General features: G+C 39.0%; 1 protein-coding gene across 5 annotated transcripts in view; it reads right to left on the reverse strand.

Annotated features, from left to right (window-relative positions):
• The window catches only part of DNAH8 (dynein axonemal heavy chain 8), a 352,138-nt gene that overhangs the window by 10,751 nt on the left and 325,465 nt on the right, over nucleotides 1-15,922 (reverse strand). For all 5 annotated transcript variants that reach the window (XM_047734783.1, XM_047734782.1, XM_047734781.1 and 2 more), the window contains 2 exons: nucleotides 15,272-15,424; nucleotides 15,004-15,193 (listed from right to left, as the gene is read on the reverse strand). In XM_047734783.1, the coding sequence (XP_047590739.1) occupies nucleotides 15,004-15,193; nucleotides 15,272-15,424 (343 nt within the window). The remainder of the gene's footprint in view (nucleotides 1-15,003; nucleotides 15,194-15,271; nucleotides 15,425-15,922) is intronic.

The following is a 15,922-nucleotide window of genomic DNA, read 5'->3' on the forward strand; positions in this document are numbered from 1 at the left end:
TCTTCCTTCAGTCTCTCCCTGCCTTCTGCATAAGGGGGTTGTTTTCAGATTACACCTGGAAAGCTCCCCAGGAAGCTATAAACCAACAATGACCACAACAATAATAAACAATTCTTTCTTACAAGTCCTTCCATGAATGTCATTTTCATCATTCAACACTAAGCATACCTCCATGTGGCATATTAGATGCTATGTATCCAAGTAGAGTAGTTGGAATTCAATTGAACCTATTTTGTGATATTTTAAAAAATTCATTCCTGATCTATGAATCTACAAGGTCATAATGCACAAGACATGAGTCTTGGTCTTAACCATCCATCTGCACAAATTGAATAATTGAATTTTTCTCTAATATTTTAAATTCTAACTAAATTGTAAATTTAGCCTCTCTCCATATGGCATTCAGGACAATGACACAGGTGCCAGATGATGCATGAGTGGGATTCTCGCTCATGTAACACACCTGCTTTGAAGACTTCTGTCATTGTCGGAAAGCTCTGAAAACCTCGAATGCCATTAGGGTGAGAGCATCTCTTATCTCCTCACTACTGGGGAGTATGCAGGATGTTGTTTGGTTTATGTGAACAGTACCCCTCCTGATTTAGGCAACACCCTTAGTATGCTGGTAGATGGGATCTGGAATACAGATTATCTTGAGCTGTTAAGAAAGGAAAAGGTTAAATAAATGTACTTGAGGCCTGAAAGTGGAGGGTAGGGGAACTGTTCCATGGGCCATTCTCACCCAGAGAACATGGAGGAGACACATAATTTTTCAAGTCTTCATAGTTTTGCTTTGGCTTCCTGAAAAGAAAAACATGATCTTGTGGAATTCAAACTGTAGTAAATCCACTGAAATGTTCATTATTGAATTTTAAAAAATGAATGACCATCTTTCTTGTCGAATAATATCAAGGCTAATGGAATCAAAATCTGTGTTTTCTGAAGCCTGTATAATTTTAAAAGACTATTGATACATTTTTCTTTATAAAAACTTGAAAAGCAGCACTTTTGACTTGGCACCAATTTAGTTCTAATAATTCTTAAACCAAATTTCAATCATCAGTGCTGGAAAAGTGATTCATGCATTCATATGTTTGACTCTGAAGCGAGTTGGGGAAAGTCTTCACCAGTAATAACCTTCTGTTCATGAGATATAACCACCCACATGGAAATGGGTGATTTGACTATTCAAACATCTGAGTTGCATGAGGTCCAAATGAGATGTTTTGAAAAAAAAATTTTTTTTTTCCCCTTCAAACTATTACAGCACAATGAAATCTTAAAACACTTGTCAAGTATGTTCTTTAAAAAATTCACTGTTAAGCTGGGGTTATGCTTTGGAAATTCAGGTCTAAAGTAACACTTGTTATGTCTTAATTCCTATAACAGTAGTAACCCAACATTTCAGCAAACTAATTACTATTGTTTGACGTGTGTAGTCAGTCGGCTTAAAGAAAGCTGTAGAGTTCAAGTGTCACTTCGAACAAGGCCTAAGAAAAGCCGAAAGAAATAACTAATCGGGAAGGTTGCTTATCTCAGTTTGATCAGGAGGAGGCTGGTATTCTGTAATGACAGTCCTATCAGCCATTTTTTTTCTTTAATAAATGAGCCAGTCCTTATGTAATGGGCCTTAGGTTGGGCAGTATTTCCTGTCTTATTAGTTACCAAGCCTCCTGGTAGCATCTCCAAAGATGAGGAGAAATGATGTTCCTGCCACAAGTGTATGACAGGCAGTTTTTTCCCCAAATGAGAAGCAAACGGAGTTCATTAGTAAGTTAAATAAAGGTCAGAAATCATTAAACAAAGATGGGGTTGATCCACCCAGCTGAATCAAAAGGCACCAGGCAGCTCTCCTGATGCTTTGCTAGATGCTGTAAGGTGGGGAATCTCAAACCTGCCTGAAAATTAGAACTATCTGGGAAGCCTTAAAACTCCTGATTCCCAGGCCACAACCCAGATCAATGAAGTCAGAATCTAGAGGTAGGACCCCGGCATCAGCACTCTTTCAAGGCAGGGCTTCTCAAACGTTTATGTTTCATAGGTATCAGCTGGGGAAGGAGCTCATATCAAACACACATTATGACTCCGTAGGTAGGTCAAGAGTGGGGCCCAAGGTTCTCTGTTTCTCTCAAGCTCCCAGGTGATACCGACACCATTGGCTGGTAGACCACATACTGGGTAGCAAGTCCAAGGCCTGGTTTCTTCACACATTAGAATGACCCAGGTGAGCGTTTAAGAAAACTAATTGTACAGACTCCAGAGGCCTCCTCACTAGAGGTTCTGATATAATTGGTCTGGAGCTCCAGGCATTACTATATATTAAATGTCTCTCAGGTCATTCAGTTGGAGAGGCGGGGCTGAGAGCCACTGCTCTGTAGAAAAATCTCCACAGCGGGCTACTGACAGTTCACTGACCCACATTTTTTTAAGGAACAAATTTGACAAGTAGGAACAGAAATGCCTCACAGTACCAGCAAAACAGTAGGAAGGTGGTCAGTAGTACGAGTGGACTCCTTCCAAAGTCCCCTGAGGCACACGTGTTCCCTGGGATGTTGTTAATCCAGGACACGGTTGGCTCCAACAGAACCTGAGTACAAGTGGGAAAGCTGGGCCTAATGGCAGCCTCTGCTTCATCTACCATACCCCATGCACCAAAGTGTTAATTCCCTGACCTGTGCTCTCTTCTCTGTGTGCTACTTTATGCTTCCTTTCCCCTGCCCCAGCCAAACCCTTCCAGTGTTCCCTTGGGAGTGGTTTGATGGTTAACTGACTCTCCCATTTTCCCACCTCTGCACAGGACACTCCATCTTCTTCCTCTTACTGGAGCCTTGCTCAACTCTAAAAACACAGTCCTTCCCAGTTTTTCCTTCATCCTTTATGAGAATCTCTGGTGCTCTGACAAGCACATCCTCTGGCCACATGCCCCAAATACTGTCTGCCCCCATTCACTAAGCATCCTCCATCATCTGGGCTGCTTCAGCCTCCATTCAGAATCTTGACCTCTCCATTCCCCAACCTTGTTTTTTCTGAAGACCTCCTGAGCTCTAGCTTTTCTTCACTTCTTTCCTGTGCATCTAGAGCCATTCTTTCCATCACTTGCCCAGCAAAACTTCAACCCTAGATGAATCCAAATGTCCCCCTTCATATACCTATCCCAGACCACTGAGCAATAGACAATTACGCAGTTGCAACTAGCCCTGATGGGATTCTCAAAACCACCCAGCAATATTTCCTTGTCCCCCTCAGTAGCCCACTTTCTCAAGCACCTGCCATTCTTCTTAAATCTGTCTTCTGACACCTTCTTGCTCCTGAAATCACTTTGCCTCCTTCTTCAAGGAGAAAATAGGAAGTGTCAGACAGGAAGTGCCTTAACTTCTTGCCATCAAACTGACAAACTCACTTGCACATACCCTCTTTCCTTCCTTATTACTCTTACTACAACGGGTGTGGTTTCCCTCCACCTGCTCAGAGTATGTCCCTCCACTTGGGAGCCATTCCCTCTTTGCCTCTTTAAACCCTCTCTGTTATCTTTGCACTCTCTGTTTTTCTTATGCTCTCTCTCCTAGCTTCTTCCCACATGTATTTGAATAGATTTAAGCTTCTCCTACCATTAAAAGAAAAAAAAAGAGAATCCTATCTTCTTACAACCACTTCTCCAACTTGCTTGTCCTCTTCAAAGCCAAATTTCTTGAGAAATTGAGAAAATTTTCCTTCCTGTCCATACTCTGTCTTTCCGTTTCCTGTTGTCTCACTCACTCACCTGAGGTCTCACTCCTCCACTTCTCCATCCACTCCACTGACACTTCCTCTACCAACAGTTTCCTTATCAATAAAGTCATCTGACCACTTTTGGTCCTATCTTACTTGACCTCTAGCAGCATCTGTCACTACTTCCTACTTCCCCCTCTTGTCTGCTACCGCACTATGCTTTCTTGGTTTCCCTCTTCCAAGCTCTTTGCATGTGAGAGGACCATTCACAAGAATTGGGTGATCTGGAACATGGCAATACGCAAGCAAATGTAGCAGAATCTTTGTAAGGATGGCTTAAGAGGAAGGTGACTTGATGGTAGTATTGGTGAGGTTCACAGGAGGATGGAATATTCTATATTGGCAGTTGGAAGTGAAGAACCAGAATCTTAAACCAGGACTTTGGATGAGTCAGTCAAAAGTAGGGATAAATAGTTATATCTGTGAGAATGGCAGATGTCATCCACGTGGATACCAGGGCCAAGGGCAGAACTTGCTTGAGAAGAGCCTACAAAGTAGACCAAGAAGCAGTCCTAGGAGAAGTAGAAGGAGAAACAAGGAAGGTAATAGATGAAAACCAAAGTGTGAAAGAGTTTCCAGAATCGACATTCTAGTGTAGTTAAGGGGAATGAAGTTGTCAAGGAGGTCACTAGAGTTGATGGCCCTGGAGAGAGCAATGATGAGGCTGGCCAGATTACAAGGGATTAGACTGTTGGTAAGGAAGATAAACATGTAGAGAAGCTAGAATGATAAGGGATGTGGTTGTGACTGAAGCCAGGTGCACCTAAGCCCCTCCCACACAAAGGAAGATGGGTTGTTACTCAATCTGGAGGCATTTCTAAGATGTCCAGTTCTCTTATCATTCTGTGGTCTGTGGACAGAGCAGGTAAGGACGATCACTCAGATAGAGGTTTAGCACCCTGAGGTTTACCTGGCTTCCTGCAGATGTTAGAGTCCGTTCTGGTTCTGCAAAAACAGTAGCCATGGGGCATGCTTAGGATTGTTATGGGATTAGAAGAAATCTCCCAGTTCCTTCCAATCGCAAAATTCTGTTAACTCTCCGTATACTTTTCCACCCCACAAATAACAGGCTTTTATAAGACAAGCATTCAGAGAATGCTGCTAGTTGATGATGTTGCCTGAAAACAAATTCACAGGCAAGAGGTTGTAGATGATTTTACTGTAACAAAAGATTACGGGACAAAAAGTATCTATCCCTTGCTTCAGCAAAATCCTCTCTGAAAATCTTGATTTGTACCACTATATAAGTTGTCACTGATATCTGCTATGACAGACTGACATGGCTTTTTGACACATTGAAGAGAAAAGAGAAAAACTAATGCAAGTTGGCATCAAGCTCCAGACTGAGTTAAATATTTGGAGAATAATGATACTGCATGGTTCCATTTCCTATAGAGGTGTGAGGCTGGAGACTACATTCAGCTTCTGCACTAGCAGCACCTGTGAGTCATACCTAACATAAAATGGTAAACCATGGCCATTAATTAAGAGGTTTTACAAGGTGGTCAATACCCACTTGAAATCAAGCTCATAATTCATAGTCCCCATTTATGACACAGACACAAACACACACACAAATGAGAATCAATCAGATGTACAAGATGCTCTGAAAAGATACACCTGTGGGAACCAGCGACCGAACAAATCCTTCAAGAATCCTGAGAAGCACAATCTTAAACAATATGTGAACATGTGTACCAATGATTGCCAGGAAAGCCCAGTGGAGCACAAAGGTTCTCTTGGCCCTGAGTAATCCATTGGGAGGCAAATCCATGTGCTGCCAATAGCCAAGCCATCGAACAAACGTTATGGGGATCATGAATAGAGAGAACTTGACCACTTTCATAATCAAACCGAACTGACACATGATTGCGCTCAACTGCTACAAGAAACGACTGTGAAAGGGGCTGAAAATACCACTCCATGGCGGCTGGTAGACGCGGTCTCTTCAAGTAAGACTGACAAAATATCAGGCCACCATAAGGCAAAGGAGCAATGCTATAAACAGCATCAGCTCAGGCACAGACTGTGTGTTGGTGGGGGGACACAAGTCCTGTCACCTGTCATTGTGGCAGTGTGGGTCCTGAAGTCACTTAGGCCTGAGGAGCAATCACCAGAGGCATGATGGGAAAAATACATCAGACATTACTGGATGCCATATTATAAGAACATAAAACAAATGGTCATATGTGTAAATGTTTTTTTGTATGTCTTATAGCCTAGGTGATTTTGACTATATGTATTTGTGATTAAACTATGGCCTGCCCAAACTGCATTGTGTTTTACTTAAACATGTTTTTTTTTTTAAATTTAAAAAAGCCCATTTGCTTAAATACCTGGAGCCAAAGAAAGAAATTTCATCAACGGAGACTGGATTAGAATATATAAAACCCAGGAGATCTAGTCATGCTGAGAAATCAATTATTGAGGTCAAATAGTGACCAGAGTGGCTTCCAATTGGAAAGCACTTTATCTGCTGGCACACTGCCTGTGAACATGCATGCAGTTAATGTAATCTTTATGTTTTCCAGATTTGGTCAGGTAATATGGAACAGAAAGTAAATTGTTTCTCATGTCAAGAGAAGGAAAAGGAAGTAGACAAGTGATTAGTGTGCAGAGAAAGTTGACCTCTGCTCTTCTATGCTATAAATAGAAAGCAATCATAGATATGCTTGTGTGTAAAGGTAACACGCTTAAATAAGTCCAGGGCTTTCTAAGACATGGAGAGTCATGAGAGAAAGAATCAAAGTTTAAGCTGAAAATAGAAATGAAGAGGAGAGGAAGGATTAGTATTATTAACAAATAGAGAAAACATTTATGTCTGTATTTGTATTTCTCTAAATGTTCTGGTTTGTTAACATTTCTTAAGAAATAGTAACAATTAAAGGTTAGTTCATATTAATACTTTGCTATTTTAAGTCATAATTCTAATGGGGATAAAAGCAATCATTGAAAGAGATTGTGTGTTGTAATACACAACTTAATTTGTCTGCATTTATGGAAAGCCAGGGATCAACCAACCCTTCTCTCTTGGCTTCTGAATATCAAAAATGTACTTAATGACCTCACATCTTTTTAAAAATCACTGATCTTTATCCATCTCCTGAACTCCAAGTTGGCCAACACGCCTCTCCTCCTGGATGTCCTACCAGCACTAGCTGACAATTTGAGTGTTTCTTGTTTTCCTCTCAACTTGTCCCTCTTCCAGGGCTTCCTGTCTGGAACAGGCCTTCAATCTCAGCCATTGCCACTCTCTGTTCTCTCAAAGATCCCCCGTTTAATCACCCCATCAAATCTGTCCCTTCCCCTTCACCTGGTTAAGATCCCAGGCTCTCTTCCTTGGACTTGGTAAGTCTCATTGCTCTGGACCTCCATATTCCAGTCTACCCTCTACCTTCTCCTGGGATTATCTTGTGATCTCTGTGAACTTCCAATTGCCTTTATGATGTGGCCTAACCTCCCCCAGAAGACTCTGCACTCCAGCCTCACTGCCATCCTCCTCTTCTCCCTCTTCCTGCGCTCTGGCCATACTGTTGTCCTTCTTTCCTCAAGCCTTATCTTTTCTCAAGCCTCTGGCTGGAATGCCCTTTTCTGGAGCCCCTGCAAATCCTACTCTGTGCTTCCTGTGTAAAGCTCTTCTGGTCTTATAAAGCTCTTCTCCTTGGCAGAATTCATCTCCCTGTCCTCTGTACTACTGTGGCACTCAGTTCTCACTTGGGTGGAGCACTTATCGCATTATGTTAAAGTTGCTGATGGGTCTGTCTTACCAATCAGATTACAAGCTCCTTTAGGGGATGAATTGGGTCTCAAATCTCTCTCCATTGAAAGCACCTAGCGGAAGGGCTGGCAAATGGAAGATGGTTAGACAACCCTAATTAAGTTAAGTGTTATTTCTTCAGGCCCTCAAGCCAGGAATTACCTGGTGACAACTCACTCATATTGAGGGCTGGTAAGGAGGAAAGAGAGATTCATAAGTAGATTCACAATCTTAGAACCATAATAAAAATGTTTCCTCCCCAAATTCAGTGGAAATTCTGGGAGAAAAATAGATAAGTGAAATCTAGGAGCTGTCCTTTACAAATCTAAAGCCTATTAAAATAATAGTATGCTGTGTATAGTTTTGTAAGGTCATAAAAACAGCCATGGTTAGTGTTTAAGTTTAGAAAATGTTTAGATATTTGAAAATGCATGAAGTGAATAAATGTATGTGTATGGAGAACAATTCTGGTGTACCATTTTTTAAAAAGGTTTTATTTATTTTCTTGTCAGACAGAGATCACAAGTAGGCAGAGAGGCAGGCAGAGAAAGAGGAGGAAGCAGGCTCCCTGCTGAGCAGAGAGCCTGATGTGGGGCTCGATCCAAGGACCCTGAGTTCATGGCCTGAGCCAAAGGCAGAGGCTTTAACCCACTGAGCCACCCAGGTGCCCCTGGTGTACCATTTTTTGAACTATTATTTATTTATACAAAGAAAATTGCACAAGTTGTAAGTGTACAGCAGCTTGATGAATTTTCACCAGGAGAATAGCCATGTAACCAACATCCAGATCAAGAAATGGAACATTCCTTGACCTCCAGGAATCTCCTTGTGCCCTTCTGCAATTACTGCCCTCTGTCTCAAGGGCAACCACTAGTCTAACTTTTAACACCATGGATTTCTGTCTTGCCTGTTTTGATTCATGTATAAATGGAATTGTACAGTATACATACATTACACATAGACTATAATGTATACAGTATAACACACTGTAATGTATTCTGTTTTATTTCCTTCACTTAATATTTTATGAGATTCAACCATATTGTGAGTAGCAATAATGCTTCTTAAATTTGTACATGTGAATATTTCCTGGATTGTATTACTAGTGGAGCTATAAGGTGCTGAACTGTAAGGAACCCAACATTACTTTATTTTGGCCAGGAATTACCTCAAGTAGCTATGAAACCAGAAGTCAACCACAAGAAAAAAATCTGGAAAGACCCCAAATACATGGAGGATAAATAACATGCAACTAAACAACGAATCAGCCAACCATGAAATCAAACAAGAAATTTTAAAAATACATGGAAACACATAAAAGTGAAAACACAATGGTCCCAAACCTTTGGGATACAGCAAAAGTGGTTCTAAGAGGGACGTAGTAATAATAAACGCCTAGCTCAAGAAGCAAGAAAAGTCTCAAAAAAACAACCTAACCTGTACCTAGAGGAGCTAGGATAATAACAACAAATAAACCCTAAAGCCAGCAGAAGGAAGGAAATAATAAAGATCAGAGCAGAAATAAATGATATAAAAACTAAAGAAACAATAGAACAGATCAATGAAACCAGGAGCTGGTTCCTTGGAAAAAATTAATAAAACTGATAAACCTCTAGCCAGACTTAACAAAAAGAAAAGGGACCCAAATAAATAAAGTCACAAATGAAAGAGAAGTAACAACCAACATTACAGAAATACAAACAATTAGAAAAGAATATTATGAAAAATTATATGCCTACACATTGGACAGGATAGAAGAAATGGATAAATTCCTAGAAACATATAAAATACCAGAACTGAAACAGGAAGAAATAGAATATTTGAATAGACAGATATCCAGCAAAGACATTGAATCAGTAACCAAAAACTCCCAACAAACACAAATCCAGGACCAGATGGCTTCATAGGTGAATTCTTTTTTGTTTTTAATTTAATTTTTTTCAGTGTTCCAAAATTCATTGTTTATGCACCACACCCAGTCCTCCATGCAATACCTGTCCTCCATAATACCCACCACCAGGCTCACCAAACTCCCACCTCCTCCTTTCCAAAATCCTCAGTTTATTTCTCAGAGTCCACAGTCTCTCATGGTTTGTCTCCCTTCTGATTTCCCCCAACTCACTTCTCTCCATCTCCCCATATCCTCTGTGTTATTCCTTATGCTCCACAAGTAAGTGAAACCACATGATAATTGACTCTCTCTGCTTGATGTATTTCATTCAGCATAATCTCTTCCAGTCCTGTCCATGTTGATACAAAAGTTGGGTATTCATCCTTTCTGATGGAGGCATAATACTCTATTGTATATATGGACAATATCTTCTTTATCCATTCGTCTGATGAAGGGCATCTTGGTTCTTTCCACAGCTTGGCAATTGTGGCCATTGCTGCTATGAACATTGGGGTACAGATGGCCCTTCTTTTCACTCCATCTGCATCTTTGGGGTAAATACCCAGTAGTGAAATTGCAGGGTCATAGGGAAGCTCTAACTTTTTCTTTTCCTTTCTTTTTTTTTAAATTTCTTTTCAATGTTCCAGAATCCATTGTTTATGCACCACACTCAGGGCTCCATGCAATACATGCCCTCCATAATACCCACCACCAGGCTTACCCAACCCCCCACCCTCTCCCCTCCTAAACCTTCAGTTTGTTTTAATTTCTTAAGGTGTCTCCACAGTTTTCCAAAGTGGCTGCACCAACTTGCATTCCCACCAACAGTGTAAGAGAGTTCCCCTTTCTCCACATCCTCTCCAACACTTGTTGTTTACTGTCTTGTTAATTTTGGCCATTCTAACTGGTATAAGGTGGTATCTCAGTGTGGTTTCGATTTGAATCTCCCTGATGGCTAATGATGATGAATGTTTTTTCATGTGTCTATTAGCCAGTTGTATGTCTTCTTTGGAGAAGTGTCTGTTCATGTCTTCTGCCCATTTTTTGATGTGATTATCTGTTTTGTGTGTGTTGAGTTGGAGGAGTTCTTTATAGATCTTGGATATCAGACCTTTGTCTGTAGTGTCATTTGCAAATATCTTCTCCTATTCTGTGGGCTGCCCCTTTGTTTTGTTGACCATTTCCTTTGCTGTGCAGAAGCTTTTGATCTTGATGAAGTCCCAAAAGTTCATTTTCACTTTTGTTTCCTTTGCTTTTGGAGACATATCTTGAAAGAAGTTGCTGCAGCCTATGTCAAAGAGGTTACTGCCTATGTTCTCCTCTAGGATTTTGATAGATTCCTATCTCACATTGAGGTCTTTTACCCATTTCAAGTTTATTTTTGTATATGGTGTAAGTGAATGGTTGAGTTTCATTCTTCTATACATAGCTATCCAATTTTCCCAGCACTATTTATTGAAGAGACTGTCTTTTTCCCACTGTATAATTGTTCCTGCTTTGTCGAAGACTACTTGACCATAGAGTTGAGGGTCCATATCTGGGCTCTCTACTCTTTACACCTTAAAGAACTGGAGAATCAACAACAAATTAAGCCAACTCCACAAACAAAAAGGAAAATAATCAAGATCAGAGCAGAGATCAATAAGATAGAAACTAGAGATTCAGTAGAAAATATCAACAAAATGAGAAGCTGGTTTTTTGAAAGAATCAGTAAGATCGAAAAACCATTGGCCAAACTAATCCAAAAGAAAAGAGAGAAGACCCAAATTAATAAAATTATGAATGAAAAGGGAAAGATCATGACTAACAGCAAGGAAATAGAAACAATCATCAGAAATTATTATCAACAGTTACATGCCAATAATTTAAGGAACCTAGACAAAATGGATGCATTCCTGGAAACCCATAAACTTCCAAAACTGAATCAGGGAGAAATTGACAACCTTCATAGGTGAATTCTACCAAACATTTAAAGAAGAGTTAATACATATTCTTGTTTGGTGACTAAGATAACATATTTTTTAAAATTATGTTAAAATTGTAAAAAAAAAAAAACTTATTCTTCTCAAACTATTACAAAAAATAGAAAGGGAAGGAAAACTTCCAGATTCATTTTACAAGGCCAGCATTACCTCGATACCAAAACCAGATAAAGACCTCACAAAAAAAGAGAACCACAGGCCAATACCTCTGATGAATACAGCTGCAAAAATCCTCAATAGAATACTAACAAACCTAATCCAACAACACGTTAAAAATAATCATTCACCACGATCAAGTGGGATTATTCCTGGGATACATGGATCATTCGATATTCACAAGTCAATCAATGTGATACATCACATTAATAAGAGAAAGGGTAAGAATCATATGATCATTTTTCTCTTTTTAAAAGATTTTATCAATTTATTTGACAGAGAGAGATAGTAAGAGAAGGAACACAAGCAAGGGGACTGGGAGAGGGAGAAGCAGACTCCCTACTGAGCAGGGAATGGGGCTCGATCCCAGGATCTTGGGATCATGACCTAAGCCAGAGGTAGACACTTAACGACTGAGCCACCCAAGTGCCCCCATACAATCTTTTCAATGGATCCAGAAAAAAGCATTTGATAAAGTACAATATCCATTCATGAAAAAAAACCCTCAATAAAGTACATTTGGAGGGAACACACCTCAACATAATAAAGGTCATCTATGAAAAGTCCTCAGCTCACATCATCCTAAATAGGGGAAAACAGAGCTTTTCCTCTACAGTCAGAAATAATACAGGGATGTCAACTCTCACCACTTTTTTTCAACATAGTACTAGAAGTCCTAGCCATAGCAATCAGACGACAAAAAGAAATAAAAGGTACTCAAATAATCAAGGAAGAAGTCAAACTTTCACCATTTGCAGATGACATGATACTCTGTATAGAAAATCCTAAAGTCTCCACCAGAAAACTGCTAGAATTCATACAGTCAAGTTGCAAGAAACAAAATCAGTGTACAGAAATGAGTTGTATTTCTATACCTCAATAATAATGCAGCAGAAAGAGAAAATAGGGACTCAATCCCATTTACAATTGCATTTAAAATAATAAGATACCTAGGAATAAACCTAACTAAAGAGGTGAAAGACCTGTACCCTGAAAACTATAAAAACTGATGAAAGAAATTGAAGATGACACAAAAAACTGGAAAGACAGTCCATGATCATGGATCGTTAGAACAAATATTGTTAAAATATCTAACCTACCCAAAGAAATCTACACCCTTAATGCAATCCTTATCAAAATACCAATAGCATTTTTCATAGAGCTAGAACTAACAGTCCTAAAATTTATATGGAATCACAAAAGCCCTGAATAGCCAAAGCAATTGGCTAAGCAAATTAGCTAAGAAAAGCTAAGCAAAGCTGGAGACATCACAATTCCAGACTTCAAGTTATATTACAAAGTTATGGTGACCAAGACTCTATAGTCCTGGCACAGAAATGGACACACAGATCAATGGAACGGAATGGAAAATCCAGAAATGAATCCACAATCACATAGTCAATTAATCTTCAACAAAGCAAGAAAGAATATTCAATGGTAAAAAGATAGTCTGTTCAACAAATAGTGTTGGGAAAACTGAACAGCAACATGCAAAAGAATGAAACTGGACCACTTTCTCCACCATACACAAAAATAAGCTCAAAGCGGATTAAAGGCCCAAATATGAAACCTGAAACCATAAAAATCCTAGAAAAGAACACAACCAATGACCTCTTTGACATGGGCTGGAGCAACTTCTTTCTAGATATGTCTCCTGAGGAAAGGGGAACAAAAGCAAAAATAAACATTAGGGCTACGTCAGAATAAAAATCTTCTGCAGTCAGCAAAACTAAAAGGCAGCCTAAAGAATGGGAGAAGATATTTGCAAATGACATATCCTATAAAGGGTTAGTATCCAAAATACATAAAGAACTTGTGAAACTCAATATCCCAAAAACGAATAATCCAATTAAAAAATGGACAGAAAACATGAATAGACATTTTTCCAAAGAAGACATGCAGGTGGCCGACAGACACATGAAAAGATGCTTAGCAACACTTATCATCAGGGAAATGCAAATCAAAAGTACAAGATATATCACCTTACACCTGTCAGAATGGCTAAAATCAACAACACAAGAAACATGAGGTGTTGGCAAGGATGGGGAGAAAGGGGAACACTCTTGCATTGTTGGTGGGAATGCACACTGGTGCAGCCACTCTGGAAAACAGTATGGAAGTCCCCCCAAAAAGTTAAAAATAGAACTCCTCTATGATCCAGCAATGACCCTACTAGGTATTTACCCAAAGAATACAAAATACTAACTTAAAGGGATACACACACCCTGATATTTATAGCAGCATTATCTACAATAACCAAATTATGGAAATAGTCAAGTGTCCATCAACTGATGAATGAATAAAGAAGAGATGTTATAGACACACACACACACACACACACACACACACACACACACACACACACACAGGCATATTACTCAGCCATAAAAAAGGGAATGAAATCTTACCATTTGCAACAACATGGATGGAGCTAGAATATTATGCTAAGCAAAATTAAGTCAGAGAAAAGATAAATATCATCTGATTTCATGCATATGTGAAATTTAAGGAAAAAAAAAACGAATAAGCAAAGGGAATAATACACAGAGAGAAAGGCAAATGGAGAAACAAACCAGTAACTATGTTACCAGAGGAGAATGGGGTGGGGGGATGGGTGATACAGGTGATGGGGACGAAGGAACGCCCTTGCTGTGATGAGCACTGGGTGATGCATGGAAGCAATGAATCACTATATTGTACACTGGAAACTAATATTACACTATAGGTTAACTAACTAGAATTTAAATAAAAACTTTAAAAGAAAGAATTACTTCAAGTAAAACTATCCACATTATAGTAGATAAAAAAGTTGCCATGTTTCAGAACTTTATGAATGCCACATTTTTAAAATCTGAAACACTAACCATGGTGGTTTTTAATGAGCTTGCCAAATGATATATAGTTTATTATTATGTCAATAGACATCTGGTCAGTAATTTAGTAAAAATGTTTAGAGTGAAAGAAGAAATGCAGCAGAATCACAAAGCACAATTTCAGGGGGGGAACTGAGTGGGGACAGACTCTAGAAGTTCATTCAACAAAAGTTTTGCTGCAGGATTATTTTTGAAATTGGTCTAACTTCCTGAAATCTAGAAACAATTTTTGCCTATTTGGGTGCTTCATGTTTGTCATTTTCATAAAAATTTAAAATTAAGATTTGAACAAAACTTTACTATTTCACATGTCCTAACCACAGATTGCTGAGGCAGATGAGAAGAAAAATGGAAGGGTTGCTTCCATTATTGTGGAAGCAATGGTAGAATGAATTTCAGATCGAATTTGTAAAACAAATACAGAAGGTTCATCTGTGGTTTCCAGCATTTGAAAGCATGTGTTCAGCACTTAGCAAGCTGTACCTCCAGTGGTATTATAATACGTATTTATTACACAGTGCTATTACACCACTACCCTCATCCTCCAACTTTGCCCACTCTCCTATGAGCACCTACCTTGGGGATTAAAGAAACCAGTCATCCAAAATGCATTGGGCCTCCCTTCAAATATCCAAGTAGAAAATTGAGCATTTCTTTCCAGAAGTTCAGTAAACCAAAAGCCCAGTGTGGATGAATCCCAGGACACTCTTTTCCAAATCTGAGGTATGCGAGCATCATACATGTTGTCCAGGGCATCTCTCAAATTCTGAAAAGGAGTGAGTTAAAAGATAAGAATGGGCAACACCCACAAAAGAGGGAAATGAAAATTGAGATCATAGCTCACCTCACTCATAATGATTGTCCCTTCAATGGCCAATTTTAGATCACTCAAGCTACTGCGAAGTATTGAGATGACTTTTTGCATTCTGTCAATTTCTTGTCTAAGAAATATGTTCATTGAATTGAGATGTCCCATCTTTATCAAACGAGCTTTCACCTAAAAAAAAAAAAAAAGCATACAAGAAAGGATTTTTTTTTTCTTTTTTTAATCATCTGTCATTTCTCTTCCAATGAGCTCTTCTTTCTCTATTCTTTTTCTTCCTCTGGATATATCTCTACTAGACCAAATGGATTCTAAAATATCTCTTGTGGAACCAAACTTGACATTAAATTCCCCATTTTCCAGGCCTCAAAAACTACTGTTCAACTAAAATGGTTTTTATTCCCTACTGATTGTACTTAGTTGGTAATTGGAAATGTACTTTAAAAAGCTGAGACAAAATTGTACCTTTTTCCCCTTTCAAATGATTAAGTGCTAAGTGTCAGTTAAATATTCTTTTGCAATCTAACCTTTGTAAAAGTACAGTTTGGCATGGGTTTTTTTTTCATAATGCTTACAGAGTTGTTATTAGAAATGTCACAGAAAGTTAATATGGCCAAAATCTTTACAGAGCAAGTAACCAATAAATCATTGGTTGCAGCTTCCTAAGATCAT

This window comes from Lutra lutra, chromosome 6 (genome assembly GCF_902655055.1).
Source record: "Lutra lutra chromosome 6, mLutLut1.2, whole genome shotgun sequence".
NCBI classification, from domain to species: Eukaryota; Metazoa; Chordata; class Mammalia; order Carnivora; family Mustelidae; genus Lutra; species Lutra lutra.